Source organism: Dendrobates tinctorius, unplaced genomic scaffold, assembly GCF_039654945.1.
Source record: "Dendrobates tinctorius isolate UK_male_01 unplaced genomic scaffold, ASM3965494v1 ptg000096l, whole genome shotgun sequence".
Taxonomy (NCBI): domain Eukaryota; kingdom Metazoa; phylum Chordata; class Amphibia; order Anura; family Dendrobatidae; genus Dendrobates; species Dendrobates tinctorius.
In genome coordinates this window covers 2,057,144-2,072,527 of record NW_027361764.1, presented here as the reverse complement: position 1 = coordinate 2,072,527, position 15,384 = coordinate 2,057,144, and the positions used below count along the sequence as shown (strand labels likewise).

The following is a 15,384-nucleotide window of genomic DNA, read 5'->3' as shown; positions in this document are numbered from 1 at the left end:
AAGTTTTTTGACCCACACTGGATCCAGGTTTGGATAGTTTGGCTTACGAAAGAGCTGTTTCCTATGGCAGGAAGACCATGCCCAGTAACACAAGGGTGGTATAGTCATGGATTGATAACAGAAAAAGTTTTCGTACTTCCATCAAATGATCCTGTCTACTTGGAATGATATCCGTGAAAACGAGGTCTTCAGCTTCTGGAACATCTCCCTGAATTGCTGTGGTTCTTGGTCCTGAGGGGAGAATGTGCTGCTAGAGGCTCTTCTAGAGTGACCATTCTGTGTACTTGGGTCCCATTCATGGCTGTATTGTGGGGTGTTTATACATGTGTGAAGTGTTAGCTGCACTTAGCCATTTCAGTAATGCACAACACCAACTTAGTATGGAAGAATTTATGAAGAAAAACCCTATAACTTTTAGTAGCACAAATAATGAGAGATTTGTGTGAGCACCTTTGCGAAAGAGTGTAATTACCGGAGGAACCCGTGTGTGAGTAGCACCCATGCATTGTGTAGGACGTGTGACGGCTCCATGTTGACAGAACTATGGATCTTCTGCACCTGGAGCCGTCGTCTGTAGGGAGGGTCGTGAAGAGAAACTGAGGTCCAGGTGGAATGCCTGCATAGAGTTCAGTTTCCTCTTTGTCTTTTAGTGTTGTCATCAGTCAGTAGCAGCAGCTTACATGATGGAGTGAAGGATTCACCATGGATGTTGTCTGCGTGCACCTCTACAAATTTACTGCCACCAAGAGATGATCACGAAAACAAATGAAAGACACCGGCTGTGTCAGCACTGATCTTGCCGGTATGTGGCTGGTGCCTCAGATGACATCAGGCCATGGACACCCACATCACCAGTCCCCAGCCGTGGCTGGTATTTCATCGGCTTTGTGCTCCTCCCATATATTACCATGTGGGAATTCTTTGCTGAGGCTTTCAGGAGGAGAAGCAGTGGTGTTAGAGGATTTGGTTGTTGAGCTGCCCCCGATACTGTTCAAACCGCTTGTTCGCTTCTTCACTGAAAGCGTCACCTGAAACAACATGAGACACAACATGGAGTCACACAGTGGTTTGCTGGTCATGTCTGTTGTGTGCCTATTTTATGCTAATCTGTGATAACCAGCCATGTAGTCAGGGAGTGGTCTACATTGTGACTGACATCCAAGTCACAGAGGAGGTGCTGGGGAATTGAGGTCAGAACATCAGGAGGATTCTTCCAGCTGTGGCCTGCTCCTTACATGAATGATTGGTTGGTTGGTACCAGTGGGGCTGAGATAGATGGAGACCATGCGGACCCCTTCAATGTAGAGCAGGCTGCTGGTCACAGGCATTATACTTTATAAACCATGATATCATTGGGGAGACACGACCCAGTCACTTTCATTAATGGGGATCACGGAGAAGTCCACTGCAGGGGACATTCTCTTATGTTGAGGGTCTTACTAATAGCATTACATCATTCTGTTTAGACTTGTAGGGTGTAACATAGAAGCAGCTTCAGCCTGAGGGTGACAGACGGGATGAAGCCTTAAATATTGTAAGAAAGTGAAATTTGTAGCGACGCCTCAACCCGGGTCTATCCTGCCTCCCCCCGTAAACTATAACACTGGCCATCATCTATCACAGGGAAAGTGTGGGCATCCAGAGGAGCGGTCAGCTGCCATGTATGCTGTACTGGATGATCTCCACCTTGTCTGTACGGGTGGTCTACCTCCTATAGCCCTGAGCATTAAAGGACAGGGGTCCGCTCCCCGAGGGTCTCATCCACAGTCACTCACCTATATGACAGTTGTGTATCCAGATGCGGTGCCCATCATATTTGCAGTTACATTTCATGGCATTGTTGGTGAAGTCACTTTCTGCCACTTCAAAATTTGGATTAATGACGACCTTATGAACAAAGAAATACACGTGAATGAGATTAGTGGAAAAAACAAACTGCTGGTCACAGAGCCCCTGTGGTGGCCATTTATCTCCATGCTACAGCCAAGGGCATGCTTCCTACATGACAGACCAAGCGCTTACCTGAAGTATGTAGTTTCCTGGTTTCACATCCGTTATGTCGATCCATTGACAGTCTATATCATGACGATACAAATCCCAACATCCCACGGTGATGCCCTGCTCACCAAAGTTGGCACATTCATACCTCTTACTGACCGCTGTAGAGAGAGAACATGGTGGATTGAGACTGAGACCATTTCATGTAGTCATCCAGCAAGTTCTGTACTCCTGCTCTGATGGCACATCCCCGAACGATGCATGCCCGTTACTGAGAAGTCTACTGTCCAAACACGGCATAACCGACACAATGGAGGAAGACTCGCTGACTGTACGACATTGTAACTGACATCACTGCATCATGGAAGATTATCACTGTAATGCTTGCACTGGAGGAAGACAGAATCTACCTTCACAGCTTTCCCAGAGTCAGCATCAGTGACAGAATTTACCTTCACAGCTTTCCCAGAGTCAGGAGCATGGGCACAATCTACCTTCACATATTTCCCAGAGTCAGCAGCAGTGGCAGAATCTACCTTCACAGCTTTCCTATTGTCAGCTGCAGTGCCAGAATCTACCGTCACAGCTTTCCCAGAGTCAGCAGCAGTGGCAGAATCTACCTTCACAGCTTTCCTATTGTCAGCTGCAGTGCCAGAATCGACCTTCACAGCTTTCCCAGAGTCAGCAGCAGTGGCAGAATCTACCTTTACAGCTTTCCCACTGTCAGCAGCAATGACAGAATCTACCTTCACTCCTTTCCCAGAGTCAGCAGCAGTGGCAGAATCTACCTTCACAGCTTTCCCAGAGTCAGCAGCAGTGACAGAATCTACCTTCACAGCTTTCCCAGAGTCAGCAGCAGTGACAGAATCTACCTTCACAGCTTTCCCAGAGTCAGCAACAGTGACAGAATCTACCTTCACTGCTTTCCCATTGTCAGCAGCAGTGACAGAATCTACCTTCCCAGCTTTCCCAGAGCCAGCAGCAGTGGCAGAATCTACCTTCACAGCTTTACCAGAGCCAGCAGCAGTGACAGAATCTACCTTCACAGCTTTCCCAGAGCCAGCAGCAGTGGCAGAATCTACCTACACATATTTCCCAGAGTCAGCAGCAGTGGCAGAATTTACCTTCAAAGATTTCCCACTATCAGCAGCAATGACAGAATCTACCTTCACACCTTTCCCAGAGTCAGCAGCAGGGACAGAATCTACCTTCACAGCTTTCCCATTGTCAGCAGCAGTGACAATCTGCCTTCACATATTTCCCAGAGCCAGCAGCAGTGACAGAATCTACCTTCACAGCTTTCCCAGAGCCAGCAGCAGTGGCAGAATCTACCTTCACAGCTTTCCCAAAGCCAGCAGCAGTGACAGAATCTACCTTCACAGCTTTCCCAGAGCTAGCAGCTGTGGCAGAATCTACCTTCCCAGCTTTCCCAGTGTCAGCAGCAGTGGCAGAATCAACCTTCACAGATTTCCCACTATCAGCAGCAATGACAGAATGTACCTTCACACCTTTCCCAGAGTCAGCAGCAGGGACAGAATCTGCCTTCACAGCTCTCCCAGAGCCAGCAGCAGTGACAGAATCTACCTTCACAGATTTCCCAGAGTCAGCAGCAGTGGCAGAATCTACCTTCACAGCTTTCCCATTGTCAGCAGCAATGACAGAATCTACCTTCACATCTTTCCCATTGTCAGCAGCAATGACAGAATCTACCTTCACAGCTTTCCCAGAGCCAGCAGCAATGACAATCTACCTTCACAGCTTTCCCAGAGTCAGCAGCAATGACAGAATCTACCTTCACAGCTTTCCCAGAGCCAGCAACAGGGACAGAATCTACTTTCACAGCTTTCCTATTGTCAGCTGCAGAGGCAGAATCTACCTTCACAGCTTTCCTATTGTCAGCTGCAGTGCCAGAATCTACCTTCACAGCTTTCCCAGAGTCAGCAGCAGTGGCAGAATCTACCTTCACAGCTTTCCTATTGTCAGCTGCAGTGCCAGAATCTACCTTCACAGCTTTCCCAGAGTCAGCAGCAGTGGCAGAATCTACCTTCACGGCTTTCCCATTGTCAGCAGCAGTGGCAGAATCTACCTTCACTCCTTTCCCAGAGTCAGCAGCAGTGGCAGAATCTACCTTCACATATTTCCCAGAGCCAGCAGCAGTGACAGAATCTACCTTCACAGCTTTCCCAGAGCCAGCAGCAGTGACAGAATCTACCTTCACAGCTTTCCCAGAGCCAGCAGCAGTGACAGAATCTACCTTCACAGCTTTCCCAGAGTCAGCAGCAGTGACAGAATCTACTTTCACAGCTTTCCCAGAGTCAGCAACAGTGACAGAATCTACCTTCACTGCTTTCCCATTGTCAGCAGCAGTGACAGAATCTACCTTCCCAGCTTTCCCAGAGCCAGCAGCAGTGGCAGAATCTACCTTCACAGCTTTCCCAGAGCCAGCAGCAGTGACAGAATCTACCTTCACAGCTTTCCCAGAGCCAGCAGCAGTGGCAGAATCTACCTTCACATATTTCCCACTATCAGCAGCAATGACAGAATCTACCTTCACACCTTTCCCAGAGTCAGCAGCAGGGACAGAATCTACCTTCACAGCTTTCCCATTGTCAGCAGCAGTGACAATCTGCCTTCACATATTTCCCAGAGCCAGCAGCAGTGACAGAATCTACCTTCACAGCTTTCCCAGAGCCAGCAGCAGTGGCAGAATCTACCTTCACAGCTTTCCCAGAGCCAGCAGCAGTGACAGAATCTACCTTCACAGCTTTCCCAGTGTCAGCAGCAGTGGCAGAATCTACCTTCAAAGATTTCCCACTATCAGCAGCAATGACAGAATCTACCTTCACACCTTTCCCAGAGTCAGCAGCAGTGGCAGAATCTACCTTCACAGCTTTCCCATTGTCAGCAGCAATGACAGAATCTACCTTCACATCTTTCCCATTGTCAGCAGCAATGACAGAATCTACCTTCACAGCTTTCCCAGAGCCAGCAGCAATGACAATCTACCTTCACAGCTTTCCCAGAGTCAGCAGCAATGACAGAATCTACCTTCACAGCTTTCCCAGAGCCAGCAACAGGGACAGAATCTACTTTCACAGCTTTCCTATTGTCAGCTGCAGAGGCAGAATCTACCTTCACAGCTTTCCTATTGTCAGCTGCAGTGCCAGAATCTACTTTCACAGCTTTCCCAGAGTCAGCAGCAGTGGCAGAATCTACCTTCACAGCTTTCCTATTGTCAGCTGCAGTGCCAGAATCTACCTTCACAGCTTTCCCAGAGTCAGCAGCAGTGGCAGAATCTACCTTCACCGCTTTCCCATTGTCAGCAGCAGTGGCAGAATCTACCTTTACAGCTTTCCCATTGTCAGCAGCAATGACAGAATCTACCTTCACTCCTTTCCCAGAGTCAGCAGCAGTGGCAGAATCTACCTTCACATATTTCCCAGAGCCAGCAGCAGTGACAGAATCTACCTTCACAGCTTTCCCAGAGCCAGCAGCAGTGACAGAATCTACCTTCACAGCTTTCCCAGAGTCAACAGCAGTGACAGAATCTACCTTCACAGCTTTCCCAGAGTCAGCAGCAGTGACAGAATCTACTTTCACAGCTTTCCCAGAGTCAGCAACAGTGACAGAATCTACCTTCACTGCTTTCCCATTGTCAGCAGCAGTGACAGAATCTACCTTCCCAGCTTTCCCAGAGCCAGCAGCAGTGGCAGAATCTACCTTCACAGCTTTCCCAGAGCCAGCAGCAGTGACAGAATCTACCTTCACAGCTTTCCCAGAGCCAGCAGCAGTGGCAGAATCTACCTTCACATATTTCCCACTATCAGCAGCAATGACAGAATCTACCTTCACACCTTTCCCAGAGTCAGCAGCAGGGACAGAATCTACCTTCACAGCTTTCCCATTGTCAGCAGCAGTGACAATCTGCCTTCACATATTTCCCAGAGCCAGCAGCGACAGAATCTACCTTCACAGCTTTCCCAGAGCCAGCAGCAGTGGCAGAATCTACCTTCACAGCTTTCCCAGAGCCAGCAGCAGTGACAGAATCTACCTTCACAGCTTTCCCAGTGTCAGCAGCAGTGGCAGAATCTGCCTTCAAAGATTTCCCACTATCAGCAGCAATGACAGAATCTACCTTCACACCTTTCCCAGAGTCAGCAGCAGTGACAGAATCTACATTCACAGCTTTCCCATTGTCAGCAGCAGTGACAATCTGCCTTCACATATTTCCCAGAGCCAGCAGCAGTGACAGAATCTACCTTCACAGCTTTCCCAGAGCCAGCAGCAGTGGCAGAATCTACCTTCACAGCTTTCCCAGAGCTAGCAGCTGTGGCAGAATCTACCTTCCCAGCTTTCCCAGTGTCAGCAGCAGTGGCAGAATCTACCTTCACAGCTTTCCCAGAGTCAACAGCAGTGGCAGAATCTACCTTCACAGCTTTCCCACTGTCAGCAGCAGTGGCAGAATCAACCTTCACAGCTTTCCCATTGTCAGCAGCAATGACAGAATCTACCTTCACATCTTTCCCATTGTCAGCAGCAATGACAGAATCTACCTTCACAGCTTTCCCAGAGCCAGCAGCAATGACAATCTACCTTCACAGCTTTCCCAGAGCCAGCAGCAGTGGCAGAATCTACCTTCACATATTTCCCACTATCAGCAGCAATGACAGAATCTACCTTCACACCTTTCCCAGAGTCAGCAGCAGGGACAGAATCTACCTTCACAGCTTTCCCATTGTCAGCAGCAGTGACAATCTGCCTTCACATATTTCCCAGAGCCAGCAGCAGTGACAGAATCTACCTTCACAGCTTTCCCAGAGCCAGCAGCAGTGGCAGAATCTACCTTCACAGCTTTCCCAGAGCCAGCAGCAGTGACAGAATCTACCTTCACAGCTTTCCCAGTGTCAGCAGCAGTGGCAGAATCTACCTTCAAAGATTTCCCATTATCAGCAGCAATGACAGAATCTACCTTCACACCTTTCCCAGAGTCAGCAGCAGTGGCAGAATCTACCTTCACAGCTTTCCCATTGTCAGCAGCAATGACAGAATCTACCTTCACATCTTTCCCATTGTCAGCAGCAATGACAGAATCTACCTTCACAGCTTTCCCAGAGCCAGCAGCAATGACAATCTACCTTCACAGCTTTCCCAGAGTCAGCAGCAATGACAGAATCTACCTTCACAGCTTTCCCAGAGCCAGCAACAGGGACAGAATCTACTTTCACAGCTTTCCTATTGTCAGCTGCAGAGGCAGAATCTACCTTCACAGCTTTCCTATTGTCAGCTGCAGTGCCAGAATCTACCTTCACAGCTTTCCCAGAGTCAGCAGCAGTGGCAGAATCTACCTTCACAGCTTTCCTATTGTCAGCTGCAGTGCCAGAATCTACCTTCACAGCTTTCCCAGAGTCAGCAGCAGTGGCAGAATCTACCTTCACCGCTTTCCCATTGTCAGCAGCAGTGGCAGAATCTACCTTTACAGCTTTCCCATTGTCAGCAGCAATGACAGAATCCACCTTCACTCCTTTCCCAGAGTCAGCAGCAGTGGCAGAATCTACCTTCACATATTTCCCAGAGCCAGCAGCAGTGACAGAATCTACCTTCACAGCTTTCCCAGAGTCAACAGCAGTGACAGAATCTACCTTCACAGCTTTCCCAGAGCCAGCAGCAGTGACAGAATCTACTTTCACAGCTTTCCCAGAGTCAGCAACAGTGACAGAATCTACCTTCACTGCTTTCCCATTGTCAGCAGCAGTGACAGAATCTACCTTCCCAGAGCCAGCAGCAGTGGCAGAATCTACCTTCACAGCTTTCCCAGAGCCAGCAGCAGTGACAGAATCTACCTTCACAGCTTTCCCAGAGCCAGCAGCAGTGGCAGAATCTACCTTCACATATTTCCCACTATCAGCAGCAATGACAGAATCTACCTTCACACCTTTCCCAGAGTCAGCAGCAGGGACAGAATCTACCTTCACAGCTTTCCCATTGTCAGCAGCAGTGACAGAATCTACCTTCACAGTTTTCCCAGAGCCAGCAGCAGTGACAGAATCTACCTTCACAGCTTTCCCAGTGTCAGCAGCAGTGGCAGAATCTACCTTCAAAGATTTCCCACTATCAGCAGCAATGACAGAATCTACCTTCACACCTTTCCCAGAGTCAGCAGCAGTGACAGAATCTACATTCACAGCTTTCCCATTGTCAGCAGCAGTGGCAGAATCAACCTTCACAGCTTTCCCATTGTCAGCAGCAATGACAGAATCTACCTTCACATCTTTCCCATTGTCAGCAGCAATGACAGAATCTACCTTCACAGCTTTCCCAGAGCCAGCAGCAATGACAATCTACCTTCACAGCTTTCCCAGAGTCAGCAGCAATGACAGAATCTACCTTCACAGCTTTCCCAGAGCCAGCAACAGGGACAGAATCTACTTTCACAGCTTTCCTATTGTCAGCTGCAGAGGCAGAATCTACCTTCACAGCTTTCCCAGAGCCAGCAGCAGTGACAGAATCTACCTTCCCAGCTTTCCCAGAGTCAGCAGCAGTGACAGAATCTACCTTCACAGCTTTCCCATTGTCAGCAACAGTGGCAGAATCTACCTTCACAACTTTCCCAGAACCAGCAGCAGTGGCAGAATCTACCTTCACTGCTTTCCGATTGTCAGCAGCAGTGGCAGAATCTACCTTCACTGCTTTCCCATTGTCAGCAGCAGTGACAGAATCTACCTTCCCAGCTTTCCCAGAGCCAGCAGCAGTGGCAGAATCTACCTTCACAGCTTTCCCAGAGCCAGCAGCAGTGACAGAATCTACCTTCACAGCTTTCCCAGGGCCAGCAGCAGTAGCAGAATCTACCTTCACATATTTCCCAGAGTCAGCAGCAGTGGCAGAATCTACCTTCACACCTTTCCCAGAGTCAGCAGCAGGGACAGAATCTACCTTCACAGCTTTCCCATTGTCAGCAGCAGTGACAATCTGCCTTCACATATTTCCCAGAGCCAGCAGCAGTGACAGAATCTACCTTCACAGCTTTCCCAGAGCCAGTAGCAGTGGCAGAATCTACCTTCACAGCTTTCCCAGAGCCAGCAGCAGTGACAGAATCTACCTTCACAGCTTTCCCAGAGCTAGCAGCTGTGGCAGAATCTACCTTCCCAGCTTTCCCAGTGTCAGCAGCAGTGGCAGAATCTACCTTCACAGCTTTCCCAGAGTCAACAGCAGTGGCAGAATCTACCTTCACAGCTTTCCCACTGTCAGCAGCAGTGGCAGAATCAACCTTCACAGATTTCCCACTATCAGCAGCAATGACAGAATGTACCTTCACACCTTTCCCAGAGTCAGCAGCAGGGACAGAATCTGCCTTCACAGCTCTCCCAGAGCCAGCAGCAGTGACAGAATCTACCTTCACAGATTTCGCAGAGTCAGCAGCAGTGGCAGAATCTACCTTCACAGCTTTCCCATTGTCAGCAGCAATGACAGAATCTACCTTCACATCTTTCCCATTGTCAGCAGCAATGACAGAATCTACCTTCACAGCTTTCCCAGAGCCAGCAGCAATGACAATCTACCTTCACAGCTTTCCCGGAGTCAGCAGCAATGACAGAATCTACCTTCACAGCTTTCCCAGAGCCAGCAACAGGGACAGAATCTACTTTCACAGCTTTCCTATTGTCAGCTGCAGAGGCAGAATCTACCTTCACAGCTTTCCCAGAGCCAGCAGCAGTGACAGAATCTACCTTCACACCTTTCCCAGACTCACCAGCAGTGGCAGAATCTACCTTCCCAGCTTTCCCAGAGTCAGCAGCAGTGACAGAATCTACCTTCACAGCTTTCCCATTGTCAGCAGCAATGACAGAATCTACCTTCACAGCTTTCCCAGAGTCAGCAACAGTGGCAGAATCTACCTTCACAACTTTCCCAGAGCCAGCAGCAGTGGCAGAATCTACCTTCACTGCTTTCCGATTGTCAGCAGCAGTGGCAGAATCTACCTTCACAGCTTACCCAGAGTCAGCAGCAGTGACAGAATCTACCTTCACAGCTTTCCCAGAGTCAGCAACAGTGACAGAATCTACCTTCACTGCTTTCCCATTGTCAGCAGCAGTGACAGAATCTACCTTCCCAGCTTTCCCAGAGCCAGCAGCAGTGGCAGAATCTACCTTCACAGCTTTCCCAGAGCCAGCAGCAGTGACAGAATCTACCTTCACAGCTTTCCCAGAGCCAGCAGCAGTAGCAGAATCTACCTTCACATATTTCCCAGAGTCAGCAGCAGTGGCAGAATCTACCTTCAAAGATTTCCCACTATCAGCAGCAATGACAGAATCTACCTTCACACCTTTCCCAGAGTCAGCAGCAGGGACAGAATCTACCTTCACAGCTTTCCCATTGTCAGCAGCAGTGACAATCTGCCTTCACATATTTCCCAGAGCCAGCAGCAGTGACAGAATCTACCTTCACACCTTTCCCAGACTCACCAGCAGTGGCAGAATCTACCTTCCCAGCTTTCCCAGAGTCAGCAGCAGTGACAAAATCTACCTTCACAGCTTTCCCATTGTCAGCAGCAATGACAGAATCTACCTTCACAGCTTTCCCAGAGACAGCAACAGTGGCAGAATCTACCTTCACAACTTTCCCAGAGCCAGCAGCAGTGGCAGAATCTACCTTCACTGCTTTCCGATTGTCAGCAGCAGTGGCAGAATCTACCTTCACAGCTTACCCAGAGTCAGCAGCAGTGGCAGAATCTACCTTCACAGCTTTCCCATTGTCAGCAGCAATGACAGAATCTACCTTCACAGCTTTCCCAGAGCCAGCAGCAGTGACAGAATCTACCTTCACAGCTTTCCCATTGTCAGCAGCAATGACAGAATCTACCTTCACATATTTCCCAGAGCCAGCAGCAGTGGCAGAATCTACCTTCACAGCTTTCCTATTGTCAGCTGCAGAGGCAGAATCTACCTTCACAGCTTTCCCATTGTCAGCAGCAGTGTCAGAATCTACCTTCACAGCTTTCCCAGAGCCAGCAGCAGTGACAGTGTAACAACCCTGCTGGCGTCACTGCATGGCCTCCCATCCCCCGCACATCAACTTACTCACTGCTCCGGGTCATGCTGTGAATTCTGTGTTGCCAGTCCTGTGCTCTGTGCCTCTGCTCTCCTGTATTTTCCTGGCTATGTGTGTATAGGGGGGCGGCGCCAGAACTCTGGTTCTTATGCAGTCAGGGTGCACCTGTCTAATCTGTCCCTGACCAATCACCTGGAAGCCTTGACTATTTAGCTCCGCCACACCCACTGAAACACTGCCTGTGCAACATCTAATCTCAATTAGTATCTTGCTGCTGAGGAAGCCAGGCCCTGGAATACGTTTTGCCTTGTACCTTGTCGGCCTGCCAGGAGGCTGAATATCCTGGCCCTTAAGTCTTGGTTCCAGTACCTTATCTGTACTCTGTCCTACCTTAGTCTCCCTTTCTCCTTGTCCGTGTCTTTCCTTGTGACCTCTGTCTGCGCATCTGCACCCTTGCAGCTCTGTCTGCTCGGCTCCCTAGCTGCCCAGCCTACTCCACACTCCTGCTTATATCCATACCTGCACCTCCTGTGTGAACAGGTCCAAATCCTGTTCCAACATACACCACTCCCTCCTACCTACACCTGCTGTGTGAACAGGTCCCTACCTGTCCCTTCTCATACCACGCCAGTCTGTCCTGTGTCTCCAAGCCGTGTCCGCCTGCCCTGTGTTTCCAAGCCATGCCTGCTTGCCCAGTGTCTCAGCCGTGCCTGTCGTGTCTACCTGCCTGTCTGTCTATAGCTTCTGTCAAAGTGACTTGTCCCCGAGTGGGACCAGCAGCCACAGCCAGACACCACCCTGGAGTGGCACCCGACAGCTATCTGCCGCACAAGCCTGACCTCACCTTCAAAGGCTCCAGTGAAGACCGAGGTAACTGACGTAGTCACGCCCCTTCCAGGGTAGTCTGGTTTGTGGCGCAGTGGGGCCACAAACCCCCGGCTCGCGCCATTCAGCCAAGGCGCGAGCGTGACAGACAGAATCTACCATCCCAGCTTTCCCATTGTCAGCAGCAGTGACAGAATCTACCTTCCCAGCTTTCCCATTGTCAGCAGCAGTGACAGACTCTACCTTCCCAGCTTTCCCATTGTCAGCAGCAGTGACAGAATCTACCATCCCAGCTTTCCCATTGTCAGCAGCAGTGACAGACTCTACCTTCCCAGCTTTCCCATTGTCAGCAGCAGTGACAGAATCTACCTTCCCAGCTTTCCCATTGTCGGCAGCAGTGGCAGAATCTACCTTCACAGCTTTCCCAGAGCCAGCAGCAGTGACAGAATCTACCTTCACAGCTTTCCCAGAGCCAGCAGCAGTGGCAGAATCTACCTTCACATATTTCCCAGAGTCAGCAGCAGTGGCAGAATCTACCTTCACTGCTTTCCCATTGTCAGCAGCGGTGGCAGAATCTACCTTCACAGCTTTCCCAGAGCCAGCAACAGTGGCAGAATCTACCTTCACTGCTTTCCTATGGTCAGCAGCAGTGGCAGAATCTACCTTCACTGCTTTCCCAGAGCCAGCAACAGTGGCAGAATCTACCTTCACTGCTTTCCTATGGTCAGCAGCAGTGGCAGAATCTACCTTCACTGCTTTCCCAGAGTCAGTAGCAGTGACAGAATCTACCTTCACAGCTTTCCCAGAGTCAGCAACAGTGACAGAATCTACCTTCACTGCTTTCCCATTGTCAGCAGCAGTGACAGAATCTACCTTCACAGCTTTCCCAGAGTCAGTAGCAGTGACAGAATCTACCTTCACAGCTTTCCCAGAGTCAGCAACAGTGACAGAATCTACCTTCACTGCTTTCCCATTGTCAGCAGCTGTGACAGAATCTACCTTCCCAGCTTTCCCAGAGCCAGCAGCAGAGGCAGAATCTACCTTCACAGCTTTCCCAGAGCCAGCAGCAGTGACAGAATCTACCTTCACAGCTTTCCCAGAGCCAGCAGCAGTGGCAGAATCTACCTTCACATATTTCCCAGAGTCAGCAGCAGTGGCAGAATCTACCTTCACAGATTTCCCACTATCAGCAGCAATGACAGAATCTACCTTCACACCTTTCCCAGAGTCAGCAGCAGGGACAGAATCTACCTTCACAGCTTTCCCATTGTCAGCAGCAGTGACAATCTGCCTTCACATATTTCCCAGAGCCAGCAGCAGTGACAGAATCTACCTTCACAGCTTTCCCAGAGCCAGCAGCAGTGGCAGAATCTACCTTCACAGCTTTCCCAGAGCTAGCAGCTGTGGCAGAATCTACCTTCCCAGCTTTCCCAGTGTCAGCAGCAGTGGCAGAATCTACCTTCACAGCTTTCCCAGAGTCAACAGCAGTGGCAGAATCTACCTTCACAGCTTTCCCACTGTCACCAGCAGTGGCAGAATCTACCTTCACAGATTTCCCACTATCAGCAGCAATAACAGAATGTACCTTCACACCTTTCCCAGAGTCAGCAGCAATGACAGAATCTACATTCACAGCTTTCCCAGAGCCAGCAGCAATGACAATCTACCTTCACAGCTTTCCCAGAGCCAGCAACAGGGACAGAATCTACTTTCACAGCTTTCCTATTGTCAGCTGCAGAGGCAGAATCTACCTTCACAGCTTTCCCAGAGCCAGCAGCAGTGACAGAATCTACCTTCACACCTTTCCCAGACTCACCAGCAGTGGCAGAATCTACCTTCCCAGCTTTCCCAGAGTCAGCAGCAGTGACAGAATCTACCTTCACAGCTTTCCCATTGTCAGCAGCAATGACAGAATCTACCTTCACAGCTTTCCCAGAGTCAGCAACAGTGGCAGAATCTACCTTCACAACTTTCCCAGAGCCAACAGCAGTGGCATAATCTACCTTTACTGCTTTCCGATTGTCAGCAGCAGTGGCAGAATCTACCTTCACAGCTTTCCCATTGTCAGCAGCAGTGTCAGAATCTACCTTCACAGCTTTCCCAGAGCCAGCAGCAGTGACAGTGTAACAACCCTGCTGGCGTCACTGCATGGCCTCCCATCCCCCGCACATCAACTTACTCACTGCTCCGGGTCATGCTGTGAATTCTGTGTTGCCAGTCCTGTGCTCTGTGCCTCTGCTCTCCTGTATGTTTCCTGGCTATGTGTGTATAGGGGGGTGGTGCCATAACTCTCTGGTTCTTATGCAGTCAGGGTGCACCTGTCTAATCTGTCCCTGACCAATCACCTGGAAGCCTTGACTATTTAGCTCCGCCACACCCACTGAAACACTGCCTGTGCAACGTCTAATCTCAATTAGTATCTTGCTGCTGAGGAAGCCAGGCCCTGGAATACGTCTTGCCTTGTACCTTGTCTGCCTGCCAGGAGGCTGAATATCCTGGCCCTTAAGTCTTGGTTCCAGTACCTTATCTGTACTCTGTCCTACCTTAGTCTCCCTTTCTCCTTGTCTGTGTCTTTCCTTGTGTCCTCTCTGTCTGCACATCTGCACCCTTGCAGCTCTGTCTGCTCGGCTCCCTAGCTGCCCAGCCTACTCCACACTCCTGCTTATATCCATACCTGCACCTCCTGTGTGAACAGGTCCAAATCCTGTTCCAACATACACCACTCCCTCCTACCTACACCTGCTGTGTGAACAGGTCCTTACCTGTCCCTTCTCATACCACGCCAGTCTGTCCTGTGTCTCCAAGCCGTGTCCGCCTGCCCTGTGTCTCCAAGCCACGCCTGCTTGCCCAGTGTCTCAGCCGTGCCTGTCGTGTCTACCTGCCAGTCTGTCTATAGCTTCTGTCAAAGTGACTTGTCCCCGAGTGGGACCAGCAGCCACAGCCAGACACCACCCTGGAGTGGCACCCGACAGCTATCTGCCGCACAAGCCTGACCTCACCTTCAAAGGCTCCAGTGAAGACCGAGGTAACTGTCGTAGTCACGCCCCTTCCAGGGTAGTCTGGTTTGTGGCGCAGTGGGGCCACAACCCCCGGCTCGCGCCATTCAGCCAAGGCGCGAGCGTGACAGACAGAATCTACCATCCCAGCTTTCCCATTGTCAGCAGCAGTGACAGAATCTACCTTCACAGCTTTCCTAGAGCAAGCAGCAATGACAGAATCTACCTTCACAGCTTTCCCAGAGTCAGCAGCAGTGACAGAATCTACCTTCACAGCTTTCCCAGAGTCAGCAGTGGTAGAATCTACTTTCACTGCTTCCCCACTGTCAGCAACATTGACAGAATCTACCTTCACAGCTATTCCAGAGCCAGCAGCAGTGACAGAATCTACCTTCACATCTTTCCCAGAGTCAGCAGCAGTGACAGAATCTACCTTCACAGCTTTCCCAAAGTCAGCATCAGTGACAGAATCTACCTTCACAGCTTTCCCAGAGTCAGCAGCAGTGACAGAATCTACCTT

The 15,384-nt window shown here is 50.0% G+C and overlaps 1 protein-coding gene across 6 annotated transcripts in view; it reads right to left on the bottom strand.

Annotated features, from left to right (window-relative positions):
* Window positions 1-375: 375 nt before the first annotated feature.
* LOXL3 (lysyl oxidase like 3) overlaps window positions 376-15,384 on the bottom strand; it is a 258,654-nt gene continuing 243,645 nt past the window's right edge. For all 6 annotated transcript variants that reach the window (XM_073586838.1, XM_073586837.1, XM_073586839.1 and 3 more), the window contains 3 exons: window positions 2,023-2,159; window positions 1,776-1,887; window positions 376-1,028 (listed from right to left, as the gene is read on the bottom strand). In XM_073586838.1, coding sequence (XP_073442939.1) covers window positions 955-1,028; window positions 1,776-1,887; window positions 2,023-2,159 — 323 coding nt within the window. In that variant the 3' untranslated portion in view covers window positions 376-954. The remainder of the gene's footprint in view (window positions 1,029-1,775; window positions 1,888-2,022; window positions 2,160-15,384) is intronic.